This window comes from Heterodontus francisci, chromosome 18 (genome assembly GCF_036365525.1).
Source record: "Heterodontus francisci isolate sHetFra1 chromosome 18, sHetFra1.hap1, whole genome shotgun sequence".
NCBI classification, from domain to species: Eukaryota; Metazoa; Chordata; class Chondrichthyes; order Heterodontiformes; family Heterodontidae; genus Heterodontus; species Heterodontus francisci.
Window position 1 is genome coordinate 62,122,686 of NC_090388.1, and position 14,011 is coordinate 62,136,696.

The window sequence follows — 14,011 nt, forward strand, 5'->3', positions numbered from 1 at the left end:
CACAACACACATGGTAGCAGAGGCAAACATGAAAAAAATTAAAGAAAAATACTAAAAAAAAAAGGAGAGGCACCATAAAGCCTGAAGACTGAAGAAAAATACTTACCTGCAGAAGAGGCTGTGAAGCGCTCCAGAGCTGCTCCAACATGGACAGTCGGTGAGTTAGTGCACAGACACACAGGCTGCAACAGAGAAGCGTGGCGGCCTGCAAGAAGAATCCAGCAATCAGGCGAGTCACAGTACTGATGGTCAGGGTTTGGTTAAGAAGCCCTTTGAAAAGTTGAAGCAATTTGCTATCGGCTTACTGTGCACAGGAAGAGAAAAAAAAAAACAAATCCTTTACTTGGATTGTCTGCGATGGAGAAGAGCAGGAAAACCCCAGGTATTCCCAAAAAGTGCAGGAAATCCTCGAAAATCAATCGACCACAATTTAGGATAACATTTGAACCTGAAATCTTTCAAAGGACCATGATCAACATTCTACAAGGTCTCAAAGGGGTGATATGTCACATGGATGACATCCTGGTGCTGGAGCTTCCATCAAAGAACATGACGAGAGAGTAAAAGCAGACTTAAATCATCCTCAGGAGGAAGGGTTCACACTTAACGATAAGTGTGGCTTCTCCAAGACGTCCATCCGTTTCTTGGGACACATAGTAAGTAACACCATAAATGGCAAACCCATAAAAGACCAGAGCCATTAATGAATTTCCAACTCCAACTTCTGTCCAAAAGTTCCAAAGATTTCTTGGAATGGTGAATCAGTTAGCCAAATTTTTACCTCATCTAGCACAGGTAACCAAGCCATTAAGACAACTCTTGAAAAAAGCTCAAGCGTGGTGTTGGGAGCTCACATCAAGAGCAAGCATTCTGAATGATTCAAGAAATACTTATACCACCTGACATCTTAGCAAACTGTAACCCTACATTACCAACTACGATGGCTGCAGATGCTTCATCCACAGGTTTAAGGCCAGCCCTTTTCCAAGAACAGTTTGATGGCTGTCAAAGACCAATCTACCGTGCATCAAGAGCTTTGTCTGAGAGAGACCAGATATGCGGTAATTGAAAAAGCACTCGCAGTCACGTGGGCTTGAGTACATTATGGGATTGAAAGTCGTCATTGAGACAGACCACAAACCACTAGTTTCCTTACTAGATCATAAGAATGAGAAGGAGATCACAAAAATGCCTTCAAGAATTCAGAGGTTCCAATTACGATTGATGCAATATACGTACAAGACAGTGTATGTTCGGGGAAAGATGCAAACTTCCGCTGATGCGCTATCAAGAGAAAGGGCAGACCATCCAACTCAACAGGACTTGAACTTTGTAGACGAGATAGAGTCGTAGTCACAATTTACTGAACAGTGGCCAACAAGTATACAGAAACAGCAAGAAATTAGTCACGCCCAAAAGCAGGATGAAGTATGTACTCAAAGATGTAAATACTGCACACAAGGTTGGCTTCAAGACCATCCTAGTGGTAATACCATGAAAACATTTGACAAATTCAGAAAACACTTCACAATTTATTTATTTATTTAGAAATACAGCACTGAAACAGGCCCTTCGGCCCACCGAGTCTGTGCCGAGCATCAACCACCCATTTATACTAATCCTACACTAATCCCATATCCCTACCACATCCCCACCTTCCCTATATTTCCCTACCACCTACCTATACTAGGGGCAATTTATAATGGCCAATTTACCTATCAACCTGCAAGTCTTTGGCTGTGGGAGGAATCCGGAGCACCCGGCGAAAACCCACGCGGTCACAGAATCAGACTGTCCCTGGTTTCCCAGGCACTTATGTGTGCAGCTACTGATGCCTTCACCACATCATGCTTCTCCCCCTCTGAAGAGGCAGAGCGCACAGCACCTTCGTCCTCCTGAAGCTCCAGTCCTCGATGCTGCACATTGTTGTGCAAACTCCGCACAGGCATTACCCAGAATCGAACCCGGGTCGCTGGAGCTGTGAAGCTGCGGTGCTAACCACTGCGCCATCGACCATTTGCTGGTGTATAATGACAGACTAGTCATTCGGAGTTCACTCGGATCTGATATCTTGGAATGTCTACATCAGGGCCATATGGGCATAATGAAGTACAGAGCACGGGCTCAGTTATCAGTGTGGTGGTGAGGAATATCCAAAGACATAAAAAACATGGTCCTAAACTGCCAAGTATGTGCAATACATAGACCGGAATAGAGAGAACCTCGGATTATAAAAAATGTCCAACCAGACCGTGGGAACAGCTAAGGATGGATTTATTTACGTACAACAGAAAATCCTATATAATTGTGATCAATTATTTCTCAAAATGGATTGAAGTGAAAAGGTTCTACTCAACAGCGATAGAATCTGCTATCTGAGCTTGGCAGGACATACTTGCGATGCATGGTATCCCTGACGAAGTTGTGTCAGACAATGGATCACAGTTTGCAAATGAACACCACAAAATTTGCAAGAAAATGGGATTTAAACATCTCACGAGTTCACCACGACATCCACAGTCGGCGAAGCCGAAAGAGCAAGAACGATAAAGGCATTGTTGAAGAACAACAAAGATCTTCCAACTGCACTGATTAACTATTGATCTACTCCATTGTTGTGTGGACTATCAGCTTCTGAGCTATTGATGGGGATGAAGATAAAAACCCAACTTCCCATTTTGCCTAGAAAACTACTTCCGGGGCTAGACGTCCAAGAGTCCAAGATAGAGAGAAGTACTGCAGGAACCAACAAGCTCACAATTTAAACAAAAGATTTTGTACCAGAAATATACCTCAGTTAAAGGAAGGAGAGAAGATATGGATAGGAGACCTAGAACGGGAAGGTGTTGTCATCCAAAAAGATGAAAATTATCAGTGATAATATCTAGTATGCACAGCAGAAAGTACTATACAATGAAATAGGAGAAACGTTATTTCTATTCCAAAGAAGTGACAATCAATCATTTATCTGGACAAAACAGATGATGTCCAAGAAACCCAGAGACAACAGGATACTACAAACATTGCTCAAGGTCATCCAACAAGACTTTCAAACAAGACTACTGATCTTCCAATTCCAATAAGAACACAATCAGAGAGAGTTGTGAAGTCTCCCAATAGGCTAAATCTGTAATGGACAGAGACTTGGGAAGGGAGATGAGGTAGTATATAAAGTCAAAATGAATGAACATAGAAACATAGGATTAGGCCATTGAGCCCATCGAGTCTTCTCCGCCATTCAATTAGACATTGGCTGATCATCTACCTCAATGCCACTTTCCCATGTTAAACCCATATCTCACAATTCATTAGTATCCAGATATCTATCAATTTCTGTCTTGAACATGTTCAATGATTGAGCTTCCACAGCCCTCTGGGGTAGAGAATTCCAAAGATTCACCACCCTCTGAGTGAAGAAATTCTTCCTCATCTCAGTCTTAAATGGCCTATATCTTATTCTGAGACTATGTCCTCTGCATCTAGACTTACCAACCAGGGGAAACATCCTATATACACCCATCCTGTCACGCCCTGTAAGAACTTTGTAAGTTTCAATAAGATCATATCTCATTCTTCAAAACTGTAGAGAATACAGGCCCAGTTTCCTCAATCTCTTCTCATAAGACAATCCCACCATCCCAGTGATCAGTCTGGTGAACCTCCATTATACTCCCTCTATGGCAAGTATATCCTTCCTTAGATGAGACGACCAAAGCTGTACACAATACTCCAGGTGCAGTCTCACCAAGGCTTAATACAATTGCAGCAAGACTTGTTTACTCCTGTACTCAAAAACCCTTGCGATGAAGGCCAACATACCATTTGCCTTCCCAATTGCTTGCTGCACCTGCATGCTAACTTTTAGTGGCTCATGAACAAGGACACCAGGTCTCTTTGGACACCAACACTTCCCAACCTCTCATCATTTAAGAACTACTCTGCCTTTGTTTTTTCTACCAAAGTGGATAACTTCACACTTATTCCCATTATATTCCATCTGCCATGTTCTTGCCCATTCACTTAGCCTGTCCAAGTCCCCTTGAAGCCTCCTTGCATCCTCCTCACAAATTACATTCCCACCTAGGTTTGTGTCATCAGTAAATTTGGAAATATTGCATTTGATTCCCACATCCAAATCATTTATATAGATTGTGAACAGCTGTGGCCCCAGTACTGATCCTTGTGGTACCTCACTACTAACAGCCTGCCATCCTGAGAATGACCTATTTATTCCTACTGTTTTCTGGCTGTTAACCAATTGCCAATCCATAGCAGTATATTACCCCCAATCTAATTTTACTAGCCTCCTGCGTGGGATCTTATCAAAAGCCTTCTGAAGAATGAATGGATACACACACACACACACACACACACTAGACAGAGACAAAGACTTGGGGAGGGGAGATGTAGTATAAGGGCCTGAAAGGGTTAATGTTTGAAATCCCTCCCACTGTAGCGATGAAAATGTTATAGTCAGATGGCTATTAGGCTTGGAAGAAGCTAGAAGCAGCATGAGGTGTGCTGGCTAGATAGGCTTGTGGAGAGTGTAAATAGTTATATGTATATAATAAACAAGTTATTCTTTAACCCTACAAAGACTCGAGACTCTGAACAACCCTTGATCTATGCTACAATACACAACATAAAAGATGCCCCAATTTGGAACCATGTGGCTTCTCTCAGCAGTACCTAGTTCTAATCTAGACCTCAAAGTGAACAATGCCTCTTCGGTGTCAGCTTCATGGTAAAGAAGACTATCGCCACTAAACTTTCAAGCCTGCCAATCGGCCACTCTGAACACATCATGTCCCTGCGCTTGCCCCTCCAAGGCCAGCAGCATACAACCCTCATCAGCGTTTATGCTCCAACTCCGAAGGCTAACCCAGCTGACAAAAAATAGGTTCTACACAGATCTCCGTGAACTCATCCAAAATGCCCCTGCCAAGGACAAAGTTGTCATCCTTGGTGATTTCAATGTGAGTGGGCTGTAACAGCATGGCATGGAAGGGAGTGCCCGGAAACCAGGGAGTTGGAAACTGTAATGAAAATGGACCTTTACTCTTGGAATTCTGTGCAGAAAAGCAGCTGTCCATAACCAACACCTTCTTTCAACAAAAAGATCGCTTCAAGACCACATGGATGCATCCCCGCTCTAAACACTGGCACCTGATAGATTACATCTTGGTGCGCCAGTGTTACCTAAAGGGCAACCTGCATACTAGAGTCATGCCCAGTGCTGACTGTCATACAGACCACCGGCTCGTTCGTTCAAAGCTGAACTTCCACTTCAAGCCTGAGCCCCAGAACAGGCCTAGAGACAACCCATCGAAGAAATTTTGAGTCAGCAACCTACAAACCTCATCTTACAGAGATAGATATCAAGCAACTATCAAGCAACTTTACAGACTAGACTGGAACATCCTGATCTCACTGCTGATTCCACTCCAGAAGAACTCTGGGAACACATCAAAGCTGCAGTACTGGATACTTCCAACGAGGTCATCGGACCCAGCACCAAGAAGAATAGGGACTGGCTTGATAAAAGTGACAAGGAAATTAAAGTTCTGCTAAAAATAAAAAGGTCAGCTGATCAGGCTCACCAGGCTCAGCCAAGAGAAAAAGACAGCCTATCGTCAAGCATGCAGTACCCTTCAATGGAAACTAACATCCAAAATGACTGGATTGCACTTGTGGAAAAAACTCAACTGCACGCTGATACTGGCGGCATAAGAAGTTTCTATGAAGCACTAAAATCTGTCTATGGACCAGCATATCAAACCCAAAACCCCTTGAGGAGGACCGATGGCAAGACCCTACCCACCTAAGGAGTCAGTCCTGGATCGCTGGTCGGAGCACTTTGAAACTCTCTTCAGTGCAAAGTGCACAGTACATGATACTGCCATCAATCGCATCCAACAACAGCCTTTCAAAGAACAACTGGATGAGAGCCCAACTCTGGAAGCAACTGTGACTGCCATCAACCAGATGAAGAACAACTAAGCCTCAGGAGCCGATGGAATTCCACCCAAAGCCTTGAAGCATGGTGGCCCTGCCCTAGACACCAAGCTCCATGAGTTTTTCATGGCCTGCTGGGAACAGGGCAGGATTCTGCGGGATCTTCGTGATGCCGTTATCATCACAAAGAAGAAAAATCAGACTGCTCCAACTACCATGGGATCACCCTCCTTTCTATTGCTGGGAAGATCCTGGCTAGAATACTTCTGAACAGGCTTGTGCCTACCATTATGGAACAAAATCTCCCAGAGAGCCAGTGTAGTTTCAGAGCAAACAGAGGCACCGCAGACATGGTATTTGCACTCAGACAATTATAAGAAAAGTGTCATGAGCAAAACAAAGGCCTGTATGTCACTTTCGTAGACCTCACCAAGGCATTCGACATTGTGAGCAGAGATGGACTTTGGTAAATCCTTGAAAAACTTGGATGCCAACCCAGCTTCCTGACCATGGTGAAGCAGTTTCATGAAAATCAGTACTGACAAGTCAAGCAAAACAGCGACCTCTCAAGTCCCTTCCATATCTCTAATGGTGTGAAGCAGGGATGTGTGCTGACCCCGATCCTATTCACCATCTTTTTCAGCATGATCATAGAAAGTTTAAGGCACAGAAACAGATGCTGCAGCAGGCAATGGAAGACCTTAAGGAGGGAGCTTCCGGACGGAGAGAGGCCTTTTCAACCTCAGGCGTCTTCAGGCTCACACAAAGACACAAGAAAAACTCATCCGTGAACTTCTTTTTGCCGATGACTGTGCTCTCCTGGCCCACAGTCAGTCAGACCTGCAATGTATAACAACACATTTTTCCGAGGCGGCACAACTCTTCGGACTAAATATCAGTTTAAAGAAAACTGAAGTCCTGCATCAACATGCACCCCAACAAGAATATAAACCACCAAGCATCGTCATTGAGGGAACTAAGCTGAATGCCGTCAAGCAATTTACTTATTTGGGGAGCGTCATCTCGTTTGATGCCACCATGGACAAGGAAGTGGACAATAGGCTCTCAAAAGCAAGCAGTACATTCAGCAGACTCTACAAACGTGTGTGGAGCAACCACAGCCTCAGAGCACAGACCAAAGTGTACAAAGCCATAGTCCTCACCACCCTTCTGCATGGCGCTGTGTCATGGGTCCATATCCCTGTCATGTACGCCTTCTAGAGCACTTCCATCAGCGCTGCCTCCGCAGCATCCTCAAGATCTGCTGGCAGGACTGCATCTCAAACATTGAAGTCCTGGAAACTGCCAACATCACCAGCAGAGGCAAACCTCCTGCAAAGCCAACTGTGTTGGGCGGGTCACGTTGTCCGGATGGACAGCAGTCGCCTGCCCAAGATCGTGTTGTATGGAGAGCTGACCACGGCTAAAAAGAAACAGAGGGGCCCCACGCAAATGTTTCAAGTACTCCCTGAAGAAGTCCCTGTGTGCCACATCGGCCATCGCCAGTGGGAATCACAGGCCATAGATCGTGATGCCTGGAGATGCTACATTAGGAGGGTTACAAACATCTTTGAGACTGAGTGAAGAGCCAGCATGGAAGAAAAAAGGAGAAGGTTAGATCCAATTGCCCCCAGCAGCGACTATACCTTCACTTGTACCCGCTGTGGCAGAATATGCCGGTCATGGATAGGCCTGACTAGCCACCAGCGGGCCTGCAATCAATGAGTTCAACTTTCCCAAAATCTTCATCCGCAAAGAAATGCCGAGAGACCTACATAGAAACATAGAAAATAGGAGTAGGCCATTCAGCCCTTTGAGCCTGCTCCGCCATTCATTATGATCATGGCTGATCATCCAACTCAGTAGGCTGTTCAGGCTTTCAACCCATACCCTTTGATCCCTTTAGGCCCAAGAGCTATATCTAACTCCTTCTTGAAAACATACAATGTTTTGGCCTCAACTGCTTTCTGTGGTAGCGAATTCCACAGGCTCAACACTCTCTGGGTGAAGAAATTTCTCCTTATCTCAGTCCTGAAAGGTTTACCTCGTATCCTTAGAGATAAAGATCTAGTTCTAATCATGGTCACAAGATTTACTTGATGATAAAAAAGATATAGAGGCACTGGCGAAAACAAGATTTACTTTAATATCAGAAATGAGGTCATACCTATCAGGAAAGACTGAAGAAGCTGGGGCTCTTTTCTGTAGAAAAGAGAAGACTGAGGGGTGATCTGATAGAGGTCTTCAAGATTATGAAAAATTTTGATAAGGTAGACTTATAGATGTTTCCACTTGCAGGCAAGACCAGAACTAAGGGCCATAAATATAAGATAATCACAATAATAAAGCAAATTGAAAATTCAGGAGAAACCTCTTTATCCACTAAGTGGTTTGAACATGGAACTTGCTACCACGGAATAGTTGAGGCGAACAGCATAAATGCATTCAAGGGGAAGCTAAATAAACACATGAAGGAGAAAGGAATAGAATAATATGTCAATGGGGTTAGTGAAGACTTGTGTGTAGCATAAACATCGGCATGGACTTTTTTGGCTAAATGGCTTGCTTCTCTATAGATCTACAAAGTATTTACAGCAAAGAAAAACATTTTAAAACATCTCCACTTCCCATACCTCAGTAACTGGAAACTATTGAGGTTATTTCTCCAAAGAGTTTGTCGATTTTTTATAAATAAAAAGTATAGATGGACAGTGCAATAGAGTTCTTACTGCGACATGGAGTAATGGGGTGCGTACAGGTTTCAGTCAGCAATCATACACGCCCTCTGTGAGACTAGGCTGTGCACGACGCCTGGAACCCAGTAAGCCTGTTCGTAACCAAAACCCATTTATATTTCTGCTGCAATGGTATAGCTTAAGTTAATTTTAAAACTGTCAGTATGTTAAGAACAAAGTGAAGGAACAAACTTGCTTGCATTTTTGAGGGCATGAATTTTAATCCAGTTCCATTTTGGCATATAAAAAGCACAATGTAGACTCAGATGAAAATAGCCATTCAGCCCATCCAAGCTAAATCCTCTAGACAAAATCCATAATAAAAATCTTGATTTAACTTAACACCCAAACAACAATGCGATGTTGGTGCAAATCTTTTAACACCTGATCATACTGAACAAATTCAAATCTACATTCACCCACTATGCACTATTTCAAAATAAACTGAACAAGATCAAGGACACTTCCTTTCTGAATTTCCGTCTGTAATGAATTTAGTCTCAACATCACTCCAATACTCAGAATGAGATCTGAAATGTGCTGAATGGGGAATCGGAGACATGAACTATAAAACCTCTTACCAGTAACCAAAGCAATTTTGTCAACATTAATATGGTGAGAAGTAAGGTCATTAAAAGTTAATGAACTGCATGTGGAAGCCTTACATTGACACAGATTCAGCTATGACACCAGGGTGTTTCATTTATTTTCAACTATGCGCCGAAATTTTAATTCAGACTCCTCATATAAGTCACAGACAGCAACTCCCTGATCGCATCATTGCTCACTGTATAAACAATATTGAATATATCTCACTACCACGAAAGGAGAAAAATTCAGCAATTACAATCTTTCCTAACTTATGAAGAAAAAGTTCAACTTTTTTCAGTCAGTAACTTATTTTGTAACATACATTACAAACATACAAACAAGAATGGCTAGAATTATGCTGAGCAAGTTACTGAAGCTGATCAGTTTGATTCCTGGCTTACTCACTTTTATTTAGGATTCTTTCTCCGGATCAGACAGTGCCAACAACACAGAAATTGAGGTGGAACTGATTGATAGTAAAGAAGCCGAGACAAGCCAAGGTCCTGCTTCTCCTGTATGGTGCTGTGCGGTGAATAAAAGTATCAGCTACAGTCAGATGTCATATAATTGTCATTGTGTAAAAATATCTATTCTTTGCATGTCATGACAAAGATTAGGAATTTACCAAAAAAACAGAACAAAGTTATCACTAAAAGGACAATGAAACAGCATAAAATGAAGAGACTGCTACCCTGATATAATCTAACATTAGCCTGAAAGAAGCAGGGAGGAAATAGATCAGGAACTTATGGGCAGCATTCGATTACTACTTGGTCTTTGTCAAAAACAGCATTATCAGTTTATATGAAAGTAGCTAAAACCATTGGATGCTTTACATAGTGCTATTACCAGTATACCTATTACATACACATATTATATGCCACTGACAAGAGAATAAGTCATTACAGCTCAGGAATGCTTTCAAAATTTAAAATATTTTTTCCACACTATCTTCAACCTGCTACACAGGTTCACATGCAATGTTTTTAGTTGATAGAGCATGGATATAAGCAGCTTTCTGTCAATAATGCTTTGTAACACACCAGCTGGAGGTGTGCCTCTGTTTGAATTATTGAATTCTCCCTCATGTCTGCATTCAAGCATCACTTCAACGGATTGGCTGAAGTCAGTTGCCACATGGAGGAGGGCTAGCAGAATAAGAGAAAAATCATTTATTTTCCTCCATTTTTATTGACACTAACATTTTGTCTTTGAAATCCAGACATCCTGGTCTTGGACCAACAATCGTGAAAAAATACCAAACATGAAAGAGTGCGTAGAGGAATAAAAATGCTAATTTATAAAATCAGTTTTTCCTCTGAATTATCAAGTGGTGTGACATATTTAATTGCAGCTTATACATTAACAAAGTTGAAGGCAGATAGTTATGCTATACCTTTTAAATGTAAAAAGGTTTCCTTCCTCAAAAAGCAGTATCAATTCTCCTTTTAAGAGGATGAATGCAATACAACTAAATTCATTAGTTATGTCTGAAGTACAGATCCTCTTTCTCAAAACATACTTTGGTTCTTTAAAATAATTTTTACTGGCCCCATGTTGCCAGCACTGCTATTTAGAAAGCCAATTCCAAGCGTCTACAGTACACAAACCCAATATGCAATTAATGTGGCAACACAGTAACCTTTATTTTTATTTAAATAATCAAGAATTAGAAACACTCTGGGTACATTCAATACAACATTAGCCAAAATGTTAGAAAGAATTAGAGATATCCTTTTCTCAAAATATTTATTTGAGCCCGATCCTGGGGTGGACTAGTACAAAAAAAATTACTGATCCCTGACAGTGAAGCAACTAAATTAACACTTTCTCCCACCCCCAAAAGGAACAAAATCTTGCTGTTGAAAACTCCACATTTACTTAGCGCTCTCACTGTGTCAGGTCCAGGTACTCCTGTGAAACAATTACACCCAGAAATCCAAGTAACAGTTTAATCAAAAATGCGGCCATCTCAGGGCATATGTAATTGAGTTTCAGTGGCTGTAATCTTTAGAAGTCAATTTATTTTATAAGTTACATACACTGAAATTGTGCAAAATTAATGTAATGGCACACATTTGGCAACACTATAAACGCCAACTATCTATTATAACATTTTCTAAACTAAACATTTTCAGAAAAGAAATGGATGACAAATGGTTGGGGAAAAATTAAGGGAGGATCAAAGAATAAAAATAGGTTTTAAGCATGCTTTTTGAGGCAGGAACAGGTTTAAGGAGGAAGCCATACTGTGATGGCTGCAAACACAACCACCAAAACAAAGCAGAGGGAGGAGAGAGGGTGCATAGCACACTTGTGGCAAACAGGATACAGAGACAGAAAAAGTTAAAGCAATGTGGGAAAGGCCATATAGGGATTTGTAACCAATGATGATTCTGAATTTGCTGTTTTATTTTATTCATTCATGGGATGTGGGTGTCGCTGGTTAGGACAGCATTTACTGCCCATCCCTAATTGCCCTTGAGAAGGTGGTGGTGAGCTGCCTTCTTGAACCGCTGCAGTCCATGTGAGGTAGGTACACCCACAGTGCTGTTAGGAAGGGAGTTCCAGGATTTTGACCCAGAGACAGTGAAGGAACGGCGATATAGTTCCAAGTCAGGATGGTGTGTGACTTGGAGGGGAACTTGCAGGTGATGTTCCTATGCATTCACTGCCCTCGTCTTTCAAGTTGGTAGAGGTCACGGGTTAGGAAGTTGCTGTCTAAGGAGCCTTGGTGCTTTGCTGCAATGCATCTTGTAGATAATACACACTGCTGCCACTGTGTGTCGGTGGTGGAAGGAGTGAATGTTTATGGATGGGGTGCCAATCAAACGGGCTGCTTTGTCCTGGATGGTGTCGAGCTTCTTGATTGCTGCTGGAGCTGCACCCATCCAGGCAAGTGGAGAGTATTCCATCACACTCCTGACTTGCGACTCGTACAATGTGGGCTGGCTTTGGGGAGTCAGGAGGTTAGTTATTTGCCACACGATTCCTAGCCTCTGACCTGCTTTTGTAGCCACGGTATTTATATGGCTATTCCAGTTCAGTTTCTGGTCAATGGTAGACCCGAGGATGTTGATAGAGGGGGATACAGCAATGGTAATGCCATTTAACATCAAGGGGAGATGGTTAGATTCTCTCTTGTTGGAGATGGTCATTGCCTGGCTCTTGTGTGGCGCAAATGTTACTTGCCACTTATCAGCCCAAGCCTGGATATTGTCCAGGTCTTGCTGCATTTCTACACGGACTACTTCAGTATCTGAGGAGTCGCGAATGGTGCTGAATATTGTACAATCAACGAACATCCCCACTTCTGACCTTATGATTGAAGGAAGGTCATTGATGAAGCAGCTGAAGATGGCTCGGCCCAGGACACAACCCTGAGGAACTCCTGCAGTGATGTCCTGGGGCTGAGATGATTGACCTCCAACAACCACAACCATTTTCCTTTGTGCTAGGTATGACTCCAACCAGCAGAGAGTTTTTCCCCAATTCCCATTGACGTCAATTTTGCGAGGGCTACTTGATGCCATACTCGGTCAAATGCTGCCTTGATGTCAAGGGCAGTCACTCTCACCTCACCTCTTGAGTTCAGCTCTTTTGTCCAGGTTTGAACCAAGGCTATAATGAGATCTGGAACTGAGTGGCCTCTGGCAGAACCCAAATTGAGTGTCACTGAGCAGGTTATTGCTAAGCAATTGCCGCTTGATGGCACTGTTGATGACACCTTCCATCACTTTACTGAAGATTGAGTGTAGACTGATGGGGCGGTAATTGGCCATGTTGGATTTGTCCTGCTTTGTGTGTACAGGACATACTTGGGCAATTTTCCACATTGCCAGGTAGATACCAGTGTTGTAGCTGTACTGGAACAGCTTGGTTAGGGCGGCAAGTTCTGGAGCACAGGTCTTCAGTATTATTGCCGGAATACTGTCAGGGCCCATAGCCTTTGCAGTATCCAGTGCCTTCAGCCGTTTCTTGATATCATGCTGAGGGAATCAAATTGACTGAAGTCTGGCATCTGTGATGCTGGAGACTTCAAGGAGGCAGAGATAGATCATCAACATGGCACTTCTTGAAGATTGTTGCAAATGTTTCAGCCTTATCTTTCACACTGTTTTGCTGAGCTCCCCCATCATTGAGGATGGGGATATTTGTGGAGCCACCTCCTCCAATTAGTAGTTTAATTGTCCACCAACATGCACAGCTGGATGTGGCAGGACTGCAGAGCTTAGATCTAATCCATTGGTTATGGGATCATTTAGCTCTATCGCATGCTGGTTACGCAGTTTGGAATGCATGTAGTCCTGTGTTGTAGCTTCACCAGGTTGACAACTCATTTTGAGGTATGCCTGGTGCTGCTCCTGGCATGCCCTCCTGCACTCTTCATTGAACCAGGGTTGGTCTCCTGACTTGATGGTAATGGTGGTGTGGGGGATATGCCGGGCCATGAGGTTACAGCTTATGGTTGAGCATACTTCTGCTGCTGCTGATGGCCCACAGCGCCTCATGAATGCCCAGTTTTGCATTCCTAGATCTGTTCGAAATCTATCCCATTTAGCACGGTGGTAGTGCCACACATCACGATGGAGGGTATCCTCAACGTGAAGGCGGGACTTCATCTCCACAAGGACTGTGCGGTGGTCACTCCTCCCAATATTGTCATCTGTGGCAGGCAGATTGGTGAGGACGAGGTCAAGTATGTTCTTCCTTTTGATGGTTCTCTCACC

The 14,011-nt window shown here is 43.0% G+C and overlaps 1 protein-coding gene across 2 annotated transcripts in view; it reads right to left on the minus strand.

Moving 5' to 3' along the window:
• Positions 1–14,011, minus strand: part of parvb (parvin, beta) — a 97,338-nt gene that overhangs the window by 68,869 nt on the left and 14,458 nt on the right. The window contains exon 1 of one of the 2 annotated variants that reach the window (XM_068050862.1): positions 9,687–9,800. The exons of the other annotated variant lie outside the window; for it this stretch is intronic. Within the exon in view, the coding sequence (XP_067906963.1) occupies position 9,687 (1 nt within the window). The 5' untranslated portion in view covers positions 9,688–9,800. Of the gene's footprint in view, positions 1–9,686; positions 9,801–14,011 lie in introns of those variants that run through there. 2 annotated transcript variants of the gene reach the window in all.